Here is a 26,316-nt window from a genome sequence, read left to right as displayed (position 1 = left end):
GACTCGATCTGACCAATCTAAGTCCAAGATTAGATCTGACCAATCTAAGTCTAAGACTACATCTGGCCAATCTAATTCTAAGACTAGATGTGACCAATATAAGTCTGAGACTAGATATGACCAATCTATGTCTGAGACTAGATCTGACCAATCTAAGTCTAAGACTAGAACTGGCCAATCTAAGTCTAAGACTAGATGTGACCAATCTGAGTGTAAGACTCGATCTGACCAATCTAAGTCCAAGATTAGATCTGACCAATCTAAGTCTAAGACTACATCTGGCCAATCTAATTCTAAGACTAGATGTGACCAATATAAGTCTGAGACTAGATATGACCAATCTAAGTCTGAGACTAGATCTGACCAATCTAAGTCTAAGACTAGATCTGACCAATCTAAGTCTAAGACTAAATGTGACTAATCTAAGTCTAAGACTGGATCTGACCAATTTAAATCTAATACTAGATCTGACCAATCTAAGTCTAAGACTGCATCTGACCAATCTAAGTCTAAGACTAGATCCGACCAATCTAAGTCTAGATGTGACCAATCTAAGTCTAAGACTAGAACTGACCGATCTAAGTCTAAGACTAGAACTGACCGATCTAAGTCTAAGACTAGATGTGACCAATCTAAGTCTAAGACTAGAACTGACCGATCTGAGTCTAAGACTAGAACTGACCGATCTAAGTCTAAGACTAGATGTGACCAATCTAAGTCTAAGACTAGATAAGTGTATGACTCATTCTGACAAATTTAAGTCCAAGACTAGATCTGACCAATCTGAGTCGAATACTGGATGCGACCAATCAAAGTCTAAGACTAGATCCGACCAATCTAAGTCTGAGACTAGATGTGACCAAATTAAGTCTGAGACTAGATGTGACCAATCTAAGTTGAAGACTGGATGCGACCAATCAAAGTCTAAGACTAAATCTGACCAATCTAAGTCTGACACTAGATCTGACCAATCTAAGTCTGAGACTAGATGTGACCCATTTAAGTCTGAGACTAGATGTGACCAATCTAAGTCTAAGACTCGATCTAACCAATCTAAGTCTAAGACTAGATCTGACCGTTCTAAGTCTGAGACTAGATATGGCCAGTCTAAGTCTATGACCATGAACTGATGAAGTCTACTCCGATGCGAGGCTAAATGTCTTATAAGACCAACCAAACAGTCCAGTTGGGATCTATGGACTGCCCTGAGACTACAATGACCTGAGACTACAATGACCTGAGACTACAATGACCTGAGACTACAATGACCAGGATGAATGAGAACATTCATTGACTTCTAGTCAGACAATATTTTTGCTGTTTTAGATGGAATTTTTACCTGACATGTTTGGACTGACATCTTTAGTCTTCTTCTGAAGGGTCACCTGACCACTGTGACGTGTTGCCCATCAGATGTTCTTATAGGCGTGGCCGACCAGCCTGACCTGTCAAGTCCAGCTGGTTGGCTCCTTCATTCCTTAATTGGATCTCCTCCTCAATCCTTTGTTTGGATGTCTTACTTCCTGTCCCGATGATTCTGGCGTAGTCCCAGTCCGTGATGTGGTTCTTTATTTTTCAACGATCTGATTTGGCGGACTTTAAGATTTCTTGATCAAATTTTTTGTTTTAGCCTTCTTGTGAACCTTCCAGTTCCAGTCTCTTTTTCACATTCTTTCTGATGTTCTTTCTTGTGTGGAATGTCCTTCCCGTTTCTCCCATGTTTGTATTTCTAAATGATTCAGGAATTACATCGCATTGTTTGTCTTGTTCTGTTTGGTCCTTTGGACGTACGAGTAACAGTCTTGGGTGGTGTGGGGAGGAGATGAGTACAACAAGTCAATATCAGACTGGGCTCCTGGGGTTGGAGTCCTGACTGATGCCAAGGAATTCCAAGGAATTGATACACTGGGAACCAGTTCTGAACAAGAATTGTGTGAATGCTCCAAGGCACCGAAATTCATGTATTTATTATTCAACTTCAACTTTTTCTTCTTTCGTGTAACGTCAGATGTCCAACTCGGTGTCGCGTAGCCATACCCGCATCTCTGGTCCTAGGTGGAAGAGGCTGGCTGCCGAGGGCGGTCCATATAAGGGGCAGATGTTGATTATATGGTCGGTGGTTTTGCTCAGGGTCACCGCACTCGCATGCCCATTGTCCGCCAAGCCCCACGTCTTCATTGATGACCCAAAGTGACCGACCGCAGTCCGTAGACGGTTCAGCGTGGTCCATTGCCGGCGTGGTAGGTCTTCTCCTCCGATGGCGCCATCTCCTGGGTCCCAAATGTAGTGGTGGACTCGGGAGGGCCCGGCCGACTCCCACTCCTGCTTCCAAGCTGATGCCAACCATGGACCTCTGGAGATGTCCTCAGAGGTGGAGTTGAGCATCTCTTGTGCTGCCTTGTTGTAGGGGTGGCGGGACTTGAGTCTGCTTGGAGGTGCTGGTGTTACTCTGGTGTTGTGCAAGATGTGCCAGTCATATTTCTGTGCCTTCCTAGCCAGGGCGAACGTGGCAGTCTCCCGTCAGAGGCCGGCCGGTGCTATTCCCGCGAGGACCGGCAGGAGGGACACAGGGGTAGGCTTCAAGCATCCAGTTATTATCCGGAGGGTGGTATTAAAAGCCTTTCTCGCATTTGGGCTTCTGCTCCAGACTGGGCTGCAACTTCAACTTATTCTTATTCTTCTTGCCCACATTTTGGCGCGCTCTACCTTCCACATTTTTCACCCGATTCAAACCGTTCCAACTTCAAAACTGTTCAGCCTATTCGAGAATTGCGGGCTTTGCCTTGACAAACTCCAAAAATTCCCAGATTTTCCAAAATTCCAGGTTTTCCAGGAAATTTCTCCCATTCGAAATGTATTGGCCATTTTTCAAACTTCCACCATTTCCACATTTTTCAACCGATTCATACCATTCCACCTTCAACATATTCCACTAATCCTGGACATTCACACTATAATTTTTTCAAGTAAAAAACAATCCTAGGAATTACAGGAATTCCCTTTTTCTCTAACCCTTATTTAACCCTTTTTTTCTGTTGATTACTCGTTCCAAATTTTTCAACCCACTTTAACCGTTACACCATCAACACATTCCTTCTAATCAGGACAAAAAACAAAGTTGTTTTTTGAACTGGAAAAATTCCCGGTTTTCTCGAAATTTCTTAATACCATTTCTCAATTAAAAATGTTACTACTTCAACATTTCTCCACCGATTTTAAAAATGCCATTACCAGCCATTCCAACTCATTCAGAACATTCAAGTCTTTTAACATTTTTCCAAAAATTATCGCTTTTTCCTAAATTCCCAAATTTCCATGAAACGAATGGGACAATTCCCACGATTTTTATCTGATTCAAACCGTTCCAACTTCAAAATATTCAGCCTGTTAAAAATGGTGTGCTCTCCTTCAAAAATGTAAACAAATTACTGTATTTCCAAGAATTCCCAGTTTTCAGGGTCATTTTCCCCCATTCAAAATGAATTGTCCATTTTTCAAACTTCCACCGTTTCCACATTTTTCAACCGATTCAAACTATTCCACCTTCAACATATTTCACCATCCTGGAAATGTAAACTATACGTTTTTCAAGTTTAAAAAATTATAGGAATTCTAGGAATTCCCTTTTTCTCTAACCCTTATTTGACCCTTTTTTACTGTCGACGTTCCACATTTTTCAACCCACTTCAACCGTTCCACCATCAAAACATTCCTTTTAATCAGGACAAAAAAGTAAGTTGTTTTTTGAACTGGAAAAATCCCGGGTTTTACCTGAAATTCTTTAATACCATTTCTCAATTAAAAAATGTTACTACTTCAACTTTTCCGATCGATTAAAACAATTCCATAACCAACCATTCCAACTCATTCAGAACATTCAAGTCTTTTAACATTTTTCCAAAAATTATCGCTTGTTCTTAAATTCCCAAATTTCCATGAAGTTTCTGTAGAAATTAATTGGACAATTCCCACGATTTTCATCTGATTCAAACCGTTCCAACTTCAAAATATTCAGCCTGTTCAAAATTCTGTGCTTTTTTCAACAATTTAAAAAAAAAAAATCCCGTATTAACAAGAATTCCCAGTTTTCAGGGTCAATCAAAATGAATTGTCCATTTTCTAACTTCCACAATTTGCACATTTTTCAACCAATTCAAACCATTCCAACATCAACACATTCAACTCATCCAACTAACACTTTCCCAAGTTCCAAACCAATTCCCGTTTTTTCTGGAAGTTCAAGCTCTTCAACATTCAAACCGTTCCAACTTCAAAACTGTTCAGCCTATTTGGGAATCGCGGGCTTTTCCTTGACGAACACCAAAAATTCCCAGATTTCCCAGAATTCCAGATTTTCCAGGAAATTTCTCCCATTCGAAATGTATTGGCCATTTTTCAAACTTCCACCATTTCCACATTTTTCAACTGATTCATACCATTCCACCTTCAACATATTCCACTCATCCTGGACATTCAAACTATAATTTTCCAAGTAAAAAACAATCCTAGGAATTCTAGGAATTCCCGTTTTCTCTAACCCTTATTTAACCCTTTTTTTTCTGTCGACTACTCGTTCCACATTTTTCAACCCACTTTAACCGTTCCACCATCAACACAATCCTTCTAATCAGGACAAAAAACAAAGTTATTTTTTGAACTGGAAAAATTCTCGGTTTTCCCGAAATTTCTTAATACCATTTCTCAATTAAAAATGTTACTACTTCAACATTTCTCAACCGATTTTAAAAATTCCATTACCAACCATTCCAACTCATTCAGAACATTCAAGTCTTTTAACATTTTTCCAAAAATTATCGCTTGTTTTTAAATTCCCAAATTTCCATGAAGTTCCCGTTGAAACGAATGGGACAATTCCCACGATTTTCATCAGATTCAAACCGTTCCAACTTCAAAATATTCAGCCTGTTAAAAATGGTGTGCTCTCCTTCAAAAATGTAAACAAATTACTGTATTTCCAAGAATTCCCAGTTTTCAGGGTCATTTTCCCCCATTCAAAGTGAATTGTCCATTTTTCAAACTTCCACCATTTCCACATTTTTCAACCGATTCAAACCATTCCACCTTCAACATATTCCACCGTCCTGGAAATGTAAACTATAATTTTTTCAAGTTAAAAAAAATATAGGAATTCTAGGAATTCCCTTTTTCTCTAACCCTTATTTGACCCTTTTTTTCTGTCGACGTTCCACATTTTTCAACCCACTTCAACCGTTCCACCATCAAAACATTCCTTTTAATCAGGACAAAAAAGTAAGTTGTTTTTTGAACTGGAAACATTCTTGATTTTACCTGAAATTCTTTAATACCATTTCTCAATTAAAACATTTTACTACTTCAACTTTTCCGATCGATTAAAACAATTCCTTAACCAACCATTCCAACTCATTCAGAACATTCAAGTTTTTTAACATGTTTCCAAAAATGATCGCTTTCTCCTAAATTCCCAAATTTCCATGAAGTTCCCGTTGAAACGAATGGGACAATTCCCACGATTTTTATCTGATTCAAACCGTTCCAACTTCAAAATATTCAGCCTGTTAAAAATGGTGTGCTCTCCTTCAAAAATGTAAACAAATTACTGTATTTCCAAGAATTCCTAGTTTTCAGGGTCATTTTCCCCCTTTCAAAATGAATTGTCCATTTTTCAAACTTCCACCGTTTCCACATTTTTCAACCGATTCAAACCATTCCACCTTCAACATATTTCACCATCCTGGAAATGTAAACTATAAGTTTTTCAAGTTAAAAAAATTATAGGAATTCTAGGAATTCCCTTTTTCTCTAACCCTTATTTGACCCTTTTTTACTGTCCACGTTCCACATTTTTCAACCCACTTCAACCGTTCTACCATCAAAGCATTCCTTTTAATCAGGACAAAAAAGTAAGTTGTTTTTTGAACTGGAAAAATCCCGGGTTTTACCTGAAATTCTTTAATACCATTTCTCAATTAAAAAATGTTACTACTTCAACTTTTCCGATCGATTAAAACAATTCCATAACCAACCATTCCAACTCATTCAGAACATTCAAGTCTTTTAACATTTTTCCAAAAATTATCGCTTGTTCTTAAATTCCCAAATTTCCATGAAGTTTCTGTAGAAATTAATTGGACAATTCCCACGATTTTCATCTGATTCAAACCGTTCCAACTTCAAAATATTCAGCCTGTTCAAAATTCTGTGCTTTTTTCAACAATTAAAAAAAAAAAAAATCCCGTATTAACAAGAATTCCCAGTTTTCCGGGTCATTCAAAATGAATTGTCCATTTTTTAACTCCCGCAATTTGCACATTTTTCAACCAATTCAAACCATTCCAACATCAACACATTCAACTCATCCAATTAACACTTTCCCAAGTTCCAAACCAATTCCCGTTTTTCCTGGAAATTCAAGCTCTTCAACATTCAAACCATTCCAACATTCAAACTATTCTTCCATTCATACTACATTCTGTCAGCATTTCACTTCAACTTCAGCATTGGAGCATTCACACGCAATTCCTTCAGGAATTGCCTCATCTAGTTGGTTTTGGATTCCCATTCCTACTGAGGATCCGTCATTATTTCTCGTTCAACAGATGGTGTGTGGTATGTCCGGGTCGTACGGAGCCCATGTTGGCTGATGTGAGTCGTCGGTCACTCTCGAAGAAATGTCTCACTGATTTTTCACTGATATTTCACTGATGTCTCACGGATGTTTCTGCGACTTCTTAGCATTTGTTTCTACAAGCTCTTATTGCCGATGATGACAACAAAGGCTCGGATCTGAAAAGAGATTGCATGTTCCACTTCTTAATTATTTACTTGAGTGGCTCCAAAGACGGAGCGGCGCGGTGAACAAACAACAAGGGAAATATGTACAATTGGCAAATTCGGTGAAGCAGAGAGATGACAAATTGAGTCTTTAGATGTCCGACCATTGCGTTCCGGCGCTTTAATTGACTACCAACCCAGCTCTGACGCGGCGGACGACATGTATTTGCAGGCGGCGGCTGTGGACGGAACAAAAGTGTCGGGAGGGATTTGTTTTTGCCGAACATCAACTATCCGTTGACGGTAACTCTTGCTGGCGCGTCAACGCCACACGAGCGTTTAGAGTCACCCGGGGAGCACTTGGCGAGAAAAGACAATCATTTCAAATCTCCTCACACGTCCACAAAAACAAGCTCCTGGAGCCGAGCGAAGCAACGCGCCGTAGCATCGTCTTTGTGTCGGGAACGCGGCAGGAAAGCAAATCCGGCCTTCAGAGAGTCGAAAAAAACCTTCCCAGAATGCACTTGTCCTTGATAAATATGCAATATCTCCAAAACTCCTGCGTGAACTTTTGCCACTTGTTTGTGTTTCTGCAAAAGTTATCAGCTCACTTCTGATTACTACTTCCTGTCTAGGGATGATGTTTAATAAGAAATTATCTATTATTGAATCCTCTTATCGAACTGATTCCTTATCGAGTCTCTTATCGAATCCAGATGGGTTGTTGTATATGGAAAAAAACACACAATATTTGGTTTAACAATAGCTCACTTTTATTATATGAGAAAAAAATAAAATCTAATAAATAAATACATATGTACTGTTACCCCCCTAAACAATTAAATAAAATAAGTACAAAATGACTGTTGTTACCCAAAGTATATTAAGTGGGGTTTTTCAGAAAAACAAATATATACAGTAACACACAAACAACCTGTCTCTGTGATCACTATAGGTGTATAAATAATGATATAGTTTTAAATAAAATCAGTCCCTTGGGCACAAAACTAAAAATAATACAGATCTCCAAAAAGTGCTATTGGAACATAACTGTTTGTTATGATGCTTTGACATATTTGCACTTTATTTCTTTATGAAAAGAAAATTACATGAAGAGAAAAGTTGTTTGCAAATATAGCTACAATGCTAAAAAATTAAAAGTTAAAGCTAAAAAAAGAAATACACTTTATTGAGTTAACATTATTTCTTTATAGGGGGAAAGATGTGATGTTATGAGCTAGGGAATATAACAACTACACTACCCAGCATGCAACGGGAGTGACGAGCATGCACGGTAGCCCCGAAAAGTGTTGTTGCATGTCGTCACCCGGCAGCTAAGAATGAGGTTATGAGCACGCTGTGAAAGTAAACGTCAAGAACTCAGCAAACGTCTGCATTATTTATAATTAGACAGACAACACATATACAGTGTGATTTTTTTTGTTTGCAAGGAAAGAAAAACAAAAGTTAAAAAAGGGAGATGTATGTTGTATATATATGTATGTGCTGCGGTTGCTTTAAGAACGTTGCGACAGCTGCCGTAAAGGAGGTGCGTTGCTAGCCTGGTTGCTATGTTTCCGGTTGGTCCTAAAAGTGTTGGTCATGTGTTTGTACCCTGCTCAAATCTCTCAGTAAAGTTATTCATTGGATTATTCCTTTTGTTTTGAACTTTATTACACCTTGGAGCGCTTTTTCCGGTCCATTGTTTTTCCTGCTTTCGCTATCTGCGCCTAAGGACTGAGCTACGTGACGTAATTTCTTGTGATGTCCCACGGGGCATTTCTGGTCGGGACGGGATTCGTTCCGAGGGATTCGAATAAAGAACCAACTCTCTTTCTTTACTATAGTGGTCTCGATAACGGGTACCGGTTCTCAAAAAGGGATTCGAGTCCGAGGACTCGGTTCTTTTCTTATCGAACAACCAGGAAAATCGGTTTCGAGTATCATCCCTATTCCTGTCCATGTCCAATTAAATTCAACTGGACATTAATCATCAATAAACAACTTGACTGGGTTCAACTCAAAGCTAAACAGACTTTTTGTGTGTACTAAAACACGTGCGGACTTGATCGCGTGCAAAGCTGATCTACTAAACTTGTGAGCAGAAAACTGTGTCCCTTAAGTGAGCAAAATAATTAATCTATCGTGTCTGTCTTCATGGATGTGCAGAATATGTGCGAATCATCAGAGCACCCACAACACTGGGAAGAACAATTGTAGATAAAAACAAATCTGCTTGCCGCCGTTTTGACGAAAAATTACCAAAAACTTTCGTAACATGCCCATATCTTATAGCATAGGAAACATTTGTTCACAGTTTATCATCACCAATATGTGTAGTATCTGTAACTTTAACCGCGACTCATTTGGCCAAAGTCCCTAGGAGTATTTCATCAAAAAAAACTACCCACTTTTTTTTGCCCAAATAATTGCCAAAAACCATCAGAGCAAAGTTTGGCACAGTGCCACGCCCACATCTTATGGCGTAGGAAAACTTTGTTCGCAGTTTAGCATCACCAATATGTGTAGTATCTGTAACTTTGATAATGACTCATTTGGCCAAAGTCCCGAGAAGGAGTTTGTCAAAGTATGACACCTTTTTTTGGCCGAATAATGGCCAAAAACCATCTCAGCAAAGTTTGGCGCCATACCACACCCACATCTTATGGCATAGGAAAAATGTGTTTAGAGTTTATCATCACCAATAGTATAGTATCTGTCATTTTAACTGCAACTTATTTGGCCAAAGTCCAAAGGAGGAGTTCGTCAAAGTACGACACCTTTTTTTTGCCGAATGATGGCCAAAAATCTTCGTAACGTTTGCCGCCATGCCACGCCCACATCTTATGGCGTAGGCAACATTTGTTCGTAGTTTATTATCACCAATATGTGTAGTATTTGTAACTTTAACCACAGCTCATTTGGTCAAAGTCCCTTGGAGTATTTTGTCAAAGTACGACACCTTTGTTTTGCAGATTATTAGCCAAAAAGCTTTGCAGCAGTTTGGCGCCATACCACACCCACATCTTATGGTATAGGAAAAATGTGTTCGCAATTTAGCATCACCAATATGTTTAGTATCTGTAACTTTAACCACTAATTATTTGGCCAAAGTCCCGAGGAGTATTTTGTTAAAGTAAGACGCCTTTTTTTTTGGCTAAAAATGGCCAAAAATGCATTGTAGCAAAGTTTGGCGCCATACCACACCCACACCTTATGACGTAGGAAAACTCTGTTTGCAGTTTATCATCACCAATATGTGGAGTATCTTTCATCTCAACTGCGACTCATTTGGCAAAAGTCCCTAGGAGTAGTTTGTTAAAGTACGGCCCCTTTTTTTTGCCGATAATTGGGCGAAAACCTTCATAGCAAAGTTTGCCGCCATACCATGCCCACATCTTATGGCGTAGGCAACATTTGTTCGCAGTTTATCATCACCAATATGTGTAGTATCTGTCATTTTAACCGCGACTAATTTGGCCATAGGCCCCAGGAGTATTTTGTTAAAGTACAATACCTTTTTTTCTACCTAATAATGACCAAAAACCATTGGAGCAAAGTTTGGCACCATGACACGCCCACATCTTATGGCATAGGCAACATTTTTATGCAGTTTATCATCACCATTGCACGTAGTATCTGTAACTTTAACCACGACTCATTTGGCCAAAGTTCCTAGGAGTATTTTGTCAAAGTATGACCTCCTTTTTTTGTTGAATAATGGCCAAAAACCTTTGTAACAAAGTTTGGCTCCATACCACGCCCACATCTTATGGCGTAGGCAACATTTGCTTGCAGTTTATCATCACCAATATGTGTAGTATCTGTCACTTTAACTGCGACTCATTTGGCCAAAGTACCTAGGAGTAGTTTGTTAAAGTACGACACCTTTTTTTCTGCCTAATAATGGCCAAAAACCATCGGAACAAAGTTTGGCGCCATACCACGCCCACATCTTATGGCGTAGGCAACATTTGTTTGCAGTTTATCATCACCAATATGTGTAGTATCTGTCATTTTAACCGCGACTAATTTGGCCATAGGCCCCAGGAGTATTTTGTTAAAGTACGATACCTTTTTTTCTACCTAATAATGACCAAAAACCATTGGAGCAAAGTTTGGCACCATGACACGCCCACATCTTATGGCGTAGGCAACATTTTTATGCAGTTTATCATCACCATTGTACGTAGTATCTGTAACTTTAACCACGACTCATTTGGCCAAAGTTCCTAGGAGTATTTTGTCAAAGTACGACACCTTTTTTTTTTTTGCCAAAAATTGGGCAAAAACCTTCACAGCAAAGTTTGCCGCCATACCACCCCCACATCTTATGGCGTAGGAGAAGTTTGTTCGCAGTTTATCATCACTAATATGTGTAGTATCTGTTATTTTCACCACGATTCATTTGGCCAAAGTACCTAGGAGTAGTTTGTTAAAGTACGACACCTTTTTTTCTGCCTAATAATGGCCAAAAACCATCGGAACAAAGTTTGGCGCCATACCACGCCCACATCTTATGGCGTAGGCAACATTTGTTCGCAGTTTATCATCACCAATATGTGTAGTATCTGTCATTTTAACCACGACTCATTTGGCCAAAGTCCCTAGGAGTATTTTGTCAAAATATAACACCTTTTTTTTGCCGAAAAATGGCAAAAAAAACATTGTAGCAAAGTTTGGCGCCATGCGACACCCACATCTTATGGCGTAGGAAAAATTGGTTTGCAGTTTATCATCGCCTACATGTTTAGTATTTGTCATTTTAACTGAAATTCTTTTGGCCAAAGTCACTAGGAGGAGTTTGCTAAAGTACGACCTCTTTTTTTGGCCAAAAAATGGCCAAAAACCATCGGGGCAAAGTTTGCCGCCATGCCATGCCCACATCTTATGGCGTAGAAAAACTTTGTTCGCAGTTTATCATCACCAATATGTGTAATATCTGTAATTTTAATCATAACTCATTTGGCCAAAGTCCGTAGGAGGAGTTTGTCAAAGTACGACCTCATTTTTGTGCCGATTAATGGCCAAAAACCTCCGTAACAAAGTTTGGCTCCAGACCACGCCCACATCTTATGGCGTATGCAAGCATTTTTCTCAGTTTATCATCACCAATATGTGTAGTATCTGTCACTTTAACCACAATTCATTTGGCCAAAGTCTTTAGGAGTAGTTTGTTAAAGTACGACACCTTTTTTTCTGCATAGCAATGGCCAAAAACCATCGTAGCAAAGTTTGGCGCCATACCACGCCCACATCTTATGACGTAGGCAACATTTGTTTGCAGTTTTTTATCACCATTATGTGTAGTATCTGGAGCTTTAACTGCGACTCATTTGGCCAAAGTCTCTAGTGGTTTGTTAAAGTACGACCTCTTTTCTTTTGGCCAATAATTGGGCAAAAACCTTCATAGCAAAGTTTGCCACCATACCACCCCCACATCTTATGGCGTATGCAATTTTTTTTTTGCGGTTTATCATCACCAATATGTGTAGTGTCTGTCACTTTAACCGCGATTCATTTGGCCAAAGTCCCTAGGAGTAGTTTGTTAAAGTACGACACCTTTTTTCTGCCTAATATTGGCCAAAAACCATCAGAACAAAGTTTGGCGCTATACCACGCCCACATCTTATGCGTAGGCAACATTTGTTCACAGTTTATCATCACCAATATGTGTAGTATCTGTCATTTTAACCACGACTCATTTGGCCAAAGTCCCTAGGAGTATTTTGTCAAAGTATGACACCTTTTTTTTGCCGAAAAATGGCAAAAAAACATTGTAGCAAAGTTTGGCGCCATGCGACACCCACATCTTATGGCGTAGGAAAAATTGGTTTGCAGTTTATCGTCGCCTATATGTTTAGTATTTGTCATTTTAACTGCAATTCTTTTGGCCAAAGTCACTAGGAGGAGTTTGCTAAAGTACGACCTCTTTTTTGGCCAAAAAATGGCCAAAAACCATCGGGGCAAAGTTTGGCGCCATGCCATGCCCACATCTTATGGCGTAGAAAAACTTTGTTCGCAGTTTATCATCACCAATATGTTTAATATCTGTAATTTTAATCATAACTCATTTGGCCAAAGTCCGTAGGAGGAGTTTGTCAAAGTACGACCTCATTTTTGTGCCGATTAATGGCCAAAAACCTTCGTAACAAAGTTTGGCTCCAGACCACGCCCACATCGTATGGTGTATGCAAACATTTTTCTCAGTTTATCATCACCAATATGTGTAGTATCTGTCACTTTAACCACAATTCATTTTGCCAAAGTCTTTAGGAGTAGTTTGTTAAAGTACGACACCTTTTTTTCTGCATAGCAATGGCCAAAAACCATCGGAGCAAAGTTTGGCGCCATACCACGCCCACATCTTATGGCGTAGGCAACATTTGTTTGCAGTTTATCATCACTATTATGTGTAGTATCTGGAGCTTTAACTGCGACTCATTTGGCCAAAGTCTCTAGTAGTTTGTTAAAGTACGACCCCTTTTAATTGGCCAATAATTGGGCAAAAACCTTCATTGCAAAGTTTGCCGCCATACCACCCCCACATCTTATGGCGTATGCAAATTTTTTTCACAGTTTATCATCACCAATATGTGTAGTATCTGTCACTTTAACCGCGATTCATTTGGCCAAAGTCCCTAGGAATAGTTTGTTAAAGTACGACACCTTTTTGTCTGCCTAATAATGGCCAAAAAACATCCAAGCAAAGTTTGGCGCCATACCACGCCCACATCTTATGGCGTAGGCAACATTTGTTCGCAGTTTATCATCACCAATATGTGTAATATCTGTCATTCTAACCAGGACTCATTTGGCCAAAGTCCCTAGGAGTATTTTGTCAAAATATAGCACTTTTTTTTTGCCGAAAAATGGCAAAAAAACATTGTAGCAAAGTTTGGCGCCATGCGACACCCACATCTTATGGCGTAGAAAAAATCGGTTCGCAGTTTATCATCGCCTATATGTTTAGTATTTGTCATTTTAACTGCAATTCTTTTGGCCAAAGTCACTAGGAGGAGTTTGCTAAAGTACGACCTCTTTTTTTTGGCCAAAAAATGGCCAAAAGCCATTGGGCAAAGTTTGGCGCCATACCACCCCCACATCTTATGGCGTATGCAAATTTTTTTCACAGTTTATCATCACCAATATGTGTAGTATCTGTCACTTTAACCGCGATTCATTAGGCCAAAGTCCCTAGGAGTAGTTTGTTAAAGTACAACACCTTTTTGTCTGCCTAATAATGGCCAAAAAACATCCAAGCAAAGTTTGGCGCCATACCACGCCCACATCTTATGGCGTAGGCAACATTTGTTCGCAGTTTATCATCACCAATATGTGTAATATCTGTCATTCTAACCAGGACTCATTTGGCCAAAGTCCCTAGGAGTATTTTGTCAAAATATAGCACTTTTTTTTTGCCGAAAAATGGCAAAAAAACATTGTAGCAAAGTTTGGCGCCATGCGACACCCACATCTTATGGCGTAGGAAAAATTGGTTCGCAGTTTATCATCGCCTATATGTTTAGTATTTGTCATTTTAACTGCAATTATTTTGGCCAAAGTCACTAGGAGGAGTTTGCTAAAGTACGACCTCTTTTTTTTGGCCAAAAAATGGCCAAAAGCCATTGGGCAAAGTTTGGCGCCATGCCATGCCCACATCTTATGGCGTAGAAAAACTTTGTTTGCAGTTTATCATCACCAATATGTGTAATATCTGTAATTTTAATCACATCTCATTTGGCCAAAGTCTGTAGGAGGAGTTTGTCAAAGTACGACCTCATTTTTGTGCCGAATAATGGCCAAAAACCTTCGTAGCAATGTTTGGCTCCATACCACGCCCACATCTTATGGCGTTTGCAAACATTTTTCTCAGTTTATCATCACAAATATGTGTAGTGTCTGTCACTTTAACCACGATTCATTTGGCCAAAGTCCCTAGGAGTAGTTTGTTAAAGTATGACACCTTTTTTTCTGCATAATAATAACCAAAAACCATCGAAGCAAAGTTTGGCGCCATACCACGCCCACATCTTATGGCGTAGGCAACATTTGTTTGCAGTTTATTATCACCATTATGTATAGTATCTGTAACTTTAACTGTGACTCATTTGGCCAAAGTCTCTAGTAGTTTGTTAAAGTACGACCCCTTTTTTTTGGCCAATAATTGGGCAAAAACCTTCATAGCAAAGTTTGCTGCCATACCACCCCCACATCTTATGGCGTATGCAAAATTGTTTCGCAGTTTATCACCACCAATACGTGTAGTATCTGTCACTTTAACCGCGATTCATTTGGCCAAAGGCCCTAGGAGTATTTTGTCAAAGTACGACACCTTTTTTTTTGCCAAAAATTGGGCAAAAACCTTCATAGCAAAGTTTGCCGCCATACCACCCCCACATTTTATGGCGCAGCAGAAGTTTGTTCGCAGTTTATCATCACCAATATTTGTAGTATCTGTCATTTGAACCATGACTCATTTGGCCAAAGTCCCTAGGAGAATTTCGTTAAAGTACGACCTTTTTTCTTTTGTCGAATAATGGCCTAAAAAACATTGTAGCAAAGTTTGGCGCCATACCACACCCACATCTTAAGGCGTAGGAACAATCTGTTTGCAGTTTATCATCACCAATATGTGGAGTATTTGTAACTTTAACCACGACTCATTTGGTCAAAGTCCCTAGGAGTATTTTGTCAAAGTACGACACCTTTCTTTTTGCCAAAAATTGGGCAAAAACCTTCATAGCAAAGTTTGCTGCCATACCACCCCCACATCTTTTGGCGTAGGAAAAGTTTGTTCGTATTTTATCATCACCAATATTTGTAGCGTAGGCAACATTTGTTTGCAGTTTATTATCACCATTATGTGTAGTATCTGTAACTTTAACTGTGACTCATTTGGCCAAAGTCTCTAGTAGTTTGTTAAAGTACGACCCCTTTTTTTTGGCCAATAATTGGGCAAAACCTTCATAGCAAAGTTTGCTGCCATACCACCCCCGCATCTTATGGCTTATGCAACATTTTTTCGCAGTTTATCATCACCAATACGTGTAGTATCTGTCACTTTAACCGTGATTCATTTGGCCAAAGGCCCTAGGAGTATTTTGTCAAAGTACGACACCTTTTTTTTGCAGAAAAATGGCAAAAATACATTGTAGCAAAGTTTGGCGCCATACCACACCCACATCCTATGGTGTAGGAAAAATATGTTTACAGTTTATAGTCAACAATATGTGTAGTATCTGTCATTTTAACCATACTCATTTGGCCAAAGTCTGTAGGGGTAGTTCGTCAAAGTATGACCCCTTTTTTTGTCGAAAAATGGCCAAAAACCATCGTAGCAAAGTTTGGCTCCATACCACACCCACATCTTATGGCATAAAAAAACGTTTTCGCTGTTTATCATAACAAATATGTGTAGTATCTGTCATTTTAACCGCAGCTCATTTGGCCAAAGTCCCTAGGAGTATTTCGTCAAAGTACGACACCTTCTTTTTGCCGAAAAATGGCAAAAAAACATTGTAGCAAAGTTTGGCGCCATGCCACACCCACATCTTGTGGCTTAGGAAAAATCTGTTTGCAGTTTATCATCACCAATATGTGTAGTATCTGTCATTTGAACTACGACTCATTTGGCTAAAGTCCTTAGGAGAATTTCGTTAAAGTACGACCCCTTTTTCTTTTGTCGAATACTGGCCAAAAAACATTGTAGCAAAGTTTGGCGCCATACCACGGTCTTAGTAGATCCGTATTTCCTGCACCTTATTTACCTTGACTATGAAGATATTTGCTGATATTATTGTGATCTATTAGTGTCTGAGCACGGTCACATGACCAAAGTGTTTCCTCTGGATTGAATCGTGGCTCCAATGAAGTGTCTCTGGCTGCTAAATGCTCGCCTGTGTCCAGCAGCTAATTCCTAAGGTTCTCTTCCAGGCCTGGCACAGATGTAGTGACTGCCAGCTGGATGAAGAAGTTGTGAGAATTATTCAGGCAACTCTCATCCAAATATTGTGGGCCAAAAAAAAAAAAAGGGATCCAAACAATTATCTGACAGATGCTTAAAAGCTCTGCAGAAACACGGCAACTCCAGTTTCAATTTGGATGCTAATGGTGTGAATGTTTGTCACCTTTCTGTTGATGCACTTTGGCAACATTTCAAATGTCCAAACTCTGAACTTCAGCATCTTTTTATTCACTGCACTGGTTTTACTCACTTTGATGTTACGTCCTGTACTTCACTAAGTTGTTTGCAGGGTCGTCTTGCATTGACATTAACTTCATCTCAATCTTAATCTGACCTTTTAGCTGCCTTGCAGGGAGTCAGAAACAAGTTTATCAGTATATATATATATATATATATATATATATATATATATATATATATAGGGGTTAGTGCGTCTGCCTCACAATACGAAGGTCCTGAGTAGTTGTGAGTTCAATCCCGGCCTCGGGATTTTTCTGTGTGGAGTTTGCATGTTCTCCCCGTGACTGTGTGGGTTCCCTTCGGGTACTCCGGCTTCCTCCCACTTCCAAAGACATGCACCTGGGGATAGGTTGATTGGCAACACTAAATGGTCCCTAGTGTGTGAATGTGAGTGTGAATGTTGTCTGTCTATCTGTGTTGGCCCTGCGATGAGGTGGCGACTTGTCCAGGGTGTACCCCGCCTCCAGCCCGATTGTAGCTGAGATAGGCTCCAGCGCCCCCCACAACCCGATGGGAATAAGCGGGAGAAAATGGATGGATGGATATATATACTGTACAGTATAGGGATGATGTTTGATAAGAAATTATCGAGTTCGAGCCTATTATCAAATCTTCTTATCGAACCGATTCCTTATCGATTCTCTTATTGAGTCCAGATAGGTTGTGGATACGGAAAAAAACACACAATAATTGGTTTAACAAAAGCTCACTTTTATTATATTAGAAAAAAATGAAATCTAATAAATAAATAAATATTGACTGTTACCCCCCTAAAAAAAATAAAATGAAATAAATAAATATTGACTGTTGTTACCCAAAGTATATGAAGTGGGATTTTTCAGAAAAACAAATATATATAGTAACACAAAAACAACCTGTCTCTGTGATCACTATAGGTGTATAAATAATAATATAGTGTTAAATAAAATCAGTCCCTTGGGCACAAAACTGAAAATAATACAGCGCTCCAAAAAGTGCACTTCTATTGCTATTGGAACATAACTGTTTGTTATGATGCTTTGACATATTTGCACTTTATTTCTTTATTGAAAGAAAATTCTATGAAGAGAAAAGTTGTTTGCAAATGTGGTTACAATGCTAAAAAATGAAAAGTTAAAGCTAAAAAAAGAAATACACTTTATTGAGTTAACATTATTTCTTTATAGGGGGAAAGATGTGATGTTATGAGCTAGGGAATATAACAACTACACTACCCAGCATGCAGCGGGAGTGACGAGCATGCGCGGTAGCCCCGAAAAGTGTTGTTGCATGTCGCCACCCGGCAGCTAAGAATGAGGTTATGAACACGCTGTGAAAGTAAACGTCAAGAATTCAGCCACGCCTCGTCTGCATTATTTATAATTAGACAGACAACACATATACAGTGTGATTTTGTTTTGTTTACAAGGAAAGAAAAAGAAAAGTTAAAAAAGGGAGATATATGTTGTATATATATGTATGTGCTGCGGTTGCTTTAAGAACGTTGCGACAGCTGCCGTAAAGGAGGTGCGATGCTAGGCTGGTTGCTATGTTGGTGGTAAAAGTGTTGGTCATGTGTTTGTACCCTGCTCAAATCTCTCAGTAAAGTTTTTCATTGGATTATACCTTTTGTTTTGAACTTTATTACACCTTGGAGCGCTTTTTCCGGTCCATTGTTTTTCCTGCTTTCGCTATCTGCGCCTAATGACTGAGCTTCGTGACGTCATTTCTTGTGATGTCTCAAAGGGCATTTCTGGTCGGGACAAGATTCGTTCCCAGGGATTCGAATAAAGAACCAACTCTTTTTCTTTACTATAGTGGTCTCGATAATGGGTACCGGTTCTCAAAAAGGGATTCGAGTCCGAGGACTTGGTTCTTTTCTTATCGAACAACCGGGAAAACCGGTTTCGAGTATCATCCCTATATATATATATATATATATATATATATATATATATATATATATATATATATATATATATATATATATATATATATATATATACTGTATATATATATATACTGTAGACACAGTCACATTGAGTGATACTATCTGATGCATCCCTGGTGAGGTGCTTCCAGCATGCCAAGCCTGGAGGCAGCCCAGGTGTACCGTAGACCCAGGGCCAGCTCGGGGGGATTATGTCTCTCAGCTGGCCTGGGATTGCTTCAGTGTCCCCGAGGTGGAACTGGAAGAGGTGGCTGGAGACAAATTGGCAATTCACAACGAAACAATGATTATTAAGCTACTTTTAGACATGGAACAGGTCTAGAATAGGCAACCAATGGAACCGAGCGCTTTAGAAGATGTATGTATCAATATACACTGCTCAAAAAAATTAAAGGGGAACATTATCACAATTTCAGAAGGGTTAAAACCATTAAAAATCAGTTCCCAGTGGCTTATTATATTTTTCGAAGTTTTTTTCAAAATTTTACCCATCACGCAATATCCCTAAAAAAAGCTTCAAAGTGCCTGATTTTAACCATCGTTACATACACCCGTCCATTTTCCTGTGACGTCACATAGTGAAGCCAACACAAACAAACATGGCGGATAGAACAGCAAGCTATAGCGACATTAGCTCGGTTTCAGACTCGGATTTCAGTGGCTTAAGCGATTAAACAGATTACGAATGTATTGAAACGGATGGTTGTAGTGTGGAGGCAGGTCGTGAAAACGAAATTGAAGAAGAAACTGAAGCTATTGAGCCATATCGGTTTGAACCGTATGCAAGCGAAACCGATGAAAACGACACGACAGCCAGCGACACGGGAGAAAGCGAGGACGAATTCGGCGATCGCCTTCTAACCAACGATTGGGATGTGTTTGTTTGGCATTAAAGGAAACTAACAACTATGAACTAGGTTTACAGCATTGAAATACATTTGGCAACAACATGCACTTTGAGAGTGCAGACAGCCCAATTTTCATCAATTAATATATTCTGTAGACATACCCTCATGTCAGCAGGCCAGGGAAGCTAGGGTCGATATTCTTCTCTTGATCATCTTCGGGACGGTGTGAGCCAAGACATCCAGGGGGTTTGGCTCGCTCGTCTGCGGGAACAAACTGCCGCCATTGCTTGCCGTGCTAGCGAGGTCCTTTGTCCCTGAATTGCTCACACACTCCGGCAGATTCAATGGGGGTCTGGCGGCAGATTTCTTTGACTTTATCGTTGGAAATGCATCTGCTTTGAGTGTCGCAGGATATCCACACATTCTTGCCATCTCTGTCGTAGCATAGCTTTCGTCGGTAAAGTGTGCGGAACAAACGTCCAATTTCTTGCCACTTTCGCATCTTTGGGCCACTGGTGCAACTTGAATTCGTCCCTGTTCGTGTTGTTACACCCTCCAAAAACACACCGACGAGGCATGATGTCTCCAAGGTACGGAAAACAGTCGAAAAAACGGAAAATAACAGAGCAGTTTTGACTCGGTGTTTGAGAAAATGGCGGATTGCTTCCTCCGAGAGCGAATAATAGAAAGGCGTTTAATTCGCCAAAATTCACCCATTTAGAGTTCGGAAATCGGTTAAAAAAATATATGGTCTTTTTTCTGCAACATCAAGGTATATATTGACGCTTACATAGGTCTGGTGATAATGATCCCCTTTAAAGGAACAGTTTTTTATCAGGGTATGGCATGAATTCAATTGCACTTTTCTGATAAGGTTTTGGTCAGGTACATGGCAGAGGGGGTTGTTAATCAGTTTCAGCTGCATTGGTGTTGATGGAATTAACAACAGGTGCACTAGAGGGACAACAACGAGATGGCCCCAAAACAGGACTGGTTTTGCAGGTGGAGGCCATTTCAAGTTCCTTTCTCTTGATCTTTTTGAACTGTTTTTCCACAAGTGTTGGCTTTAGCTAGAGTCATTATCACGACTGGGAGCATGAGGCCATTTTTTAACCCTCCCCCACATCCATGCGTGCTGTTGCAAGAAGATTTGATGTGTCTCCCAGTACAATCTCCAGAGCATGGAGGAGATTCCAGGAGACAGGCAGTTACTCTCGGAGAGCTGGACAGGGCCGGAGACGGTCCTCATCCCATCAGCAAGACCCATATCTGCTGCTTTGTGCAAGGAGGAACAGGTTGAGCACTGCCCGAGCCCTACAGAATGATCTCCAGCAGGCTATTGGTGTGAATGTCTCTGCCCAAACAGTCAGAAACAGACTTCACGACGTCCTGTAGTGTGCCCTGTGCTCACTGCTCACAACCGTGGAGCTCCATTGGCATTTGCCATAGAACACCAGAATTGGCAAGTCCGCCACTGGCGCCCTGTGCTTTTCACAGATGAGAGCAGGTTGACCCTGAGCACCTGTGATAGACGTGAAAGGGTCTGGAGAAGCCAAGGAGAGTGCTATGCTGCCTGCAACATCATTCAGCACGACCCGTTCGCTGGTGGGTCAGTGATGGTCTGGGGAGGCATTTCCATGGAGGGACCAACAGACCTCTACAGGCTAGAGAACGGCAGTCTGACTGCCATTAGGTATCGGGATGAAATCCTTGCACCCATGGTCAGACCCTACACTGGTGCAGTAGGTCCTGGGTTCCTCCTGGTCCACGACAATGCCCGGCCTCATGTGGCAAGAGTATGCAGACAGTATCTGGAGGATGAAGGAATTGACACAATTGAATGGCTCTCACGATCACCTGATCTAAAGCCGATAGAACACCTCTGGGACATAATGTTTGGGTTGTTCAGGTTGCTCTGACTTGATGGCACAATACAAATATCTGCGGTCCCCTCCAAGGTTTCTCATTGTCCCATTGGGTTGAGTTTTTCCTTGCCCTGTGCAGCCCTTTGAGACACTCGTGATTTAGAAATATATCAGTAAACATTGATTGATTGATTGATTGATCTACTAAACTTGTGCTGAGAGATTACGTGTATCAAAATAGAGAGCACAGTCCGTTTAGAGTGACTAGAATAGAATGCCTTTAATTGTCACTATACACAGGTACAATGATATTGAACGCAACTCCAGTATCAGTGTGACAGTCTACACATATGCAAAACAAAGGAAGGAAAGAAAAGAAAAATAGTGCAAAAGGAGGTAAGGTACACAGTCCAGTCCTGAGAACGAGTGTTCTGAATGTGTTGTTTAAATATTATACTATATACATATATACATATATACCAGTGACGTGCGGTCACTAGAGGCAGGTGAGGCGGGGCCTCACCTGCCATCATGGAAAGAAAAAAAATGTAAAAAGAAAAAAAATTAATTAAATTGTTATATGTTTCCAGTGATTATACTATAAAGTTATTTTCCATTTAACTTCACCAGTTTTAGATTATTTTTATTAAAAATCGCTGAATTTTCACATTTGCCGTTCAAATACTGAGAAGAGACGGTGCGGTGATCAGCAGCCAGTTGAGGCACGTCACTCAGTGCCTCAACATGGATTCCGGACTCGGCTAACTGCTGGTCTGCTGTGCAGTGAGACTGTATTGCTATATGAACTATATTATACATTTCCATAGTTTAGTTAGCTGAGGTATATAATGTACAGTGTATTTTGTCAACAACTGTATGTGTGTAAAGTATTTCTTGTGCTGAGCGATCATAAAACGGCTGCAAAAGACGCACTGGCTGAGGCTCCAGTAACCCCGCCTCCTGCACCCCCGCCATGGAATTGTTATATCAACTAAAGCCCGCACTTAAACTTTCCACGTGCAAGATTGAATGTATTTAAAAAAGTTATTTCATAAGAAGCCAAAAAGTGCAAAAACAATAATGTTGGTGTTGGAGGAGTTGTGAATGACTGCAGGGCCACAACATTAGGTACACCTGCAGACTGCAGGTGTACCTAATTCACAACTCCTCCAACACGAACATTATTGTTTTTGCACTTTTTGGCTTCTTATTAAATAACTTTTGTAACCTACTTTTATGGGCTTTCCTCTTTGTAATGTTAAGTTCCTGTTATGCGCTGTTATACAGTATATGCCTTGAGCTCTTATTTTGAAGGCGCTAAGAGCGGAAGTGATGTACAAGTTGGAGTGGAGCGGACGTTTTTGAAAGAAGGTAAATAAAGTGGTCCTCGTGTAAACTGGAGCCTCCGTGTTTGTTATTTTGTAGTTCCATACAGTATAGGCGACATTTATAAACCCTCGGTTACACTTTTTTAAATAGATTCAATCTTGCACGTGGAAAGTTGAAGTGAGGGCTTTAGTTGATATAACACTCCCGTCAGGGGGTGCATTAATCCAGCACAACAGCGGCGAATGGACTTCATTTAATCAACCTCACCGCACGTCACTGATATATACATATATACATACATACAGAAGCATTCAAACTGGGTGCATGCAAAAACCTCATTCAAATAGGTCAGTCTGCACCACTTTTGCACTTAGTGATTGTAAACGCAGTCTTAGAAGTTTGTCAGCGAGTACGGGTGGTCAGCAACCTGGTGGCTCCATGGAGCTTTTTCAAATATGTATGGAAATGGAAAAAAAAAATGGGGTGAAAAATATGTTTTTCGTTGTAATATATTTTCTGTAGGAGGACAACATGACACAAACCTTCATCATTGTTAGAAATGCCATTGTTTATGTAAAACATGCTTCACTGATGACACTATTTGTCCAGCGACGTTTTGTCCTACTAATTTCAGCGATCCTTGAACTCACCATAGTTTGTTTACATGGACAACTTTCTTCGACCCTGCCACAGAAAGTCGTGTTTTATGCCACTCCTTCTTTGTCTCATTTTGCCCACCAAACATTTTATACTGTGCGTGAATACACAAAGGTAAGCTTCATTTTCAGGAGTTATATTCACCCTCTGAGAAGTTTTACTGATGTTTTCCAATGTTGTAAAAATGTGTAGAATAAATATTACATTTCAACATTTCTGTCAATGAAGATTTACGTCAGCCTGCGACTTATAGTCATTTTGATAGTAGGCTTATATAGCTAATATAGACACTGAAACCATGTGTTGTCTTCATTATAACACTTATATAAGACTTTTAAAGTCATTTTGATAGTAGGCTAATATAGACACTTACATCATGTGTTGTCTTCATTATTACACTTATATAAGACTTTTAAAGTCATTTTCATAGTAGCCTAATATTGCTAATATAGACACTTTCATCATGTGTTGCCTTCATTATAACACTTATATAATTATTTTAAAGTCATTTTGATAGTAGGCTAATATAGACACTTACATCATGTGTTGTCTTCATTATTACACTTATATAAGACTTTTAAAGTAATTTTGATAGTAGGCTAATATAGCTAATATAGACACTTACATCATGTGTTGCCTTCATTACAACACTTATATAAGACTTATAAAGTCATTTTGATAGTAGGCTAATGTAGGCACTTACATCATGTGTTGTCTTCATTACAACACTTATATAAAACTTTTAAAATAATTTTGATAGTAGGCTAATATAGTTAATATAGACACTTACATCATGTGTTGTCTTCATTATAACACTTATATAAGACTTTTAAAGTCATTTTGATAGTAGGCTAATATAGACACTTACATCATGTGTTGTCTTCATTATAACACTTATATAAGACTTTTAAAGTAATTTTGATAGTAGCCTAATATTGCTAATATAGACACTTTCATCATGTGTTGCCTTCATTATAACACTTATATAATGATTTTAAAGTCATTTTGATAGTAGGCTAATATAGACACTTACATCATGTGTTGTCTTCATTACAACACTTATATAAAACTTTTAAAATAATTTTGATAGTAGGCTATTATAGCTAATATAGACACTTACATCATGTGTTGTCTTCATTATAACACTTATATAAGACTTTTAAAGTAATTTTGATAGTAGGCTAATATAGACACTTACATCATGTGTTGTCTTCATTATAACACTTATATAAGACTTTTAAAGTCATTTTGATAGTAGGCTAATATAGCTAATATAGACACTTACATCATGTGTTGTCTTCATTATAACACTTATATAAGACTTTTAAAGTAATTTTGATAGTGGGCTAATACCACTAATATAAACACTTACATCATGTGCTGTCTTCATTATAACACTTATATAAGACTTTTAAAGTCATTTTGATAGTAGGCTATTATAGCTAATATAGACACTTACATTTTCTGCGTCTCCAGACCGATTACTATTTTGTATTCGTGGTTCAATATGTTTCTTTCAACATTTTGGGTTGCCAACCCCTGAGCTAGTAGTACACAAATCGTAGCGTTTGTTTAGCACCTGCTATTTGGATTTTAGCGGATCACAAGTCCTACCTGGTCCCTGCAATGATATTTTTCAGCTAATCAGATTCTTGTCGGTCCTAAACAGCCTAAAGTTACAAGTGGGCGTAGAGAGGTGTGAGAAATGTCAAGTCGTCTCATGCCATTGGGTCAATCTGTGGGGGTTTAACTCCCACGCCACCACGCGGGTGAGATCTTGAACATACCCGAAACCCAACAAGCGTGTGACGGTTGCCTTGTCTGCCTGTAGGGGGCGTGTGCATCTCGCAGTCGGTGAAGATCCCCCGCGAGCCCAAGCAGGGCGAGTTCGACAAGGTGATCCGACGACTCCGCGAAAACCCCAACGCAAGAGTGGTCATCATTTTCGCCAACGAGGACGACATCAGGTATGACGGCGAAGGCTTTGCTACTTTTTCAGTCCAGCATTGGGGCGGTCCGACCTAAACCCCGGCGACTTGTTCTCTCCCCCGTTGCAGGCGGCTGCTGGACGCGGCTAAGAAGGCCAACCAGACCGGTCATTTCATCTGGGTGGGTTCGGACAGCTGGGGCTCCAAGATCTCACCCGTTCTGCACCAGGAGGAGATGGCGGAAGGGGCGGTCACCATCCTGCCCAAGCGTCAGTCCATCAAAGGTAGGTAACCACACCCACGCTCCCCGGCTCACCCAGGACCTGACAGGGATTGTTGCGTCCAGGTTTTGACCGTTACTTCATCAGTCGGACGCTGGAGAACAACCGGCGGAACATCTGGTTCGCGGAGTTCTGGGAGAACAACTTCAGCTGCAAGCTGAGCCGTCACGCCTTGAAGAAAGGCTCCGGACTCAAGAAGTGCACAAGTAAGAAAGTTTTATGTTCCACCGCTGACTTTTTTAAGGACTGACTGAAACTGCTTTGATGTCTCGAGAGAGGAGACTTTACTGGCCTTTGGTTTCAGCCAAAACCATTTCGGATAGATACAATTAGGGCTGGGTGGTATATTTTAGAAAGCGGTATATATTTGATTGATTTAGATTTATTGGTCCCCGTTGGCAGGGTCCTTGAGGGTGCATGGGAGTTTGCCCAACCAGTCTACATGTGCTTTGTGGACTTGGAGAAGGCATTCGACCGTGTCCCTCGGGAAGTCCTGT

At 39.9% G+C, this 26,316-nt stretch overlaps 1 protein-coding gene across 2 annotated transcripts in view; it reads left to right on the top strand.

Moving 5' to 3' along the window:
* The window catches only part of LOC133583227 (metabotropic glutamate receptor 4-like), a 476,432-nt gene that overhangs the window by 311,687 nt on the left and 138,429 nt on the right, over positions 1-26,316 (top strand). For both annotated transcript variants that reach the window (XM_061937371.1, XM_061937363.1), the window contains exons 4-6: positions 25,442-25,577; positions 25,668-25,822; positions 25,885-26,025. In XM_061937371.1, the coding sequence (XP_061793355.1) occupies positions 25,442-25,577; positions 25,668-25,822; positions 25,885-26,025 (432 nt within the window). The remainder of the gene's footprint in view (positions 1-25,441; positions 25,578-25,667; positions 25,823-25,884; positions 26,026-26,316) is intronic.

Source organism: Nerophis lumbriciformis, linkage group LG03 (genome assembly GCF_033978685.3).
Source record: "Nerophis lumbriciformis linkage group LG03, RoL_Nlum_v2.1, whole genome shotgun sequence".
Classification (NCBI taxonomy): domain Eukaryota; kingdom Metazoa; phylum Chordata; class Actinopteri; order Syngnathiformes; family Syngnathidae; genus Nerophis; species Nerophis lumbriciformis.
The sequence above is the reverse complement of the archived record's forward strand: the minus strand, read 5'-3'. Positions and strand labels throughout refer to the sequence as shown.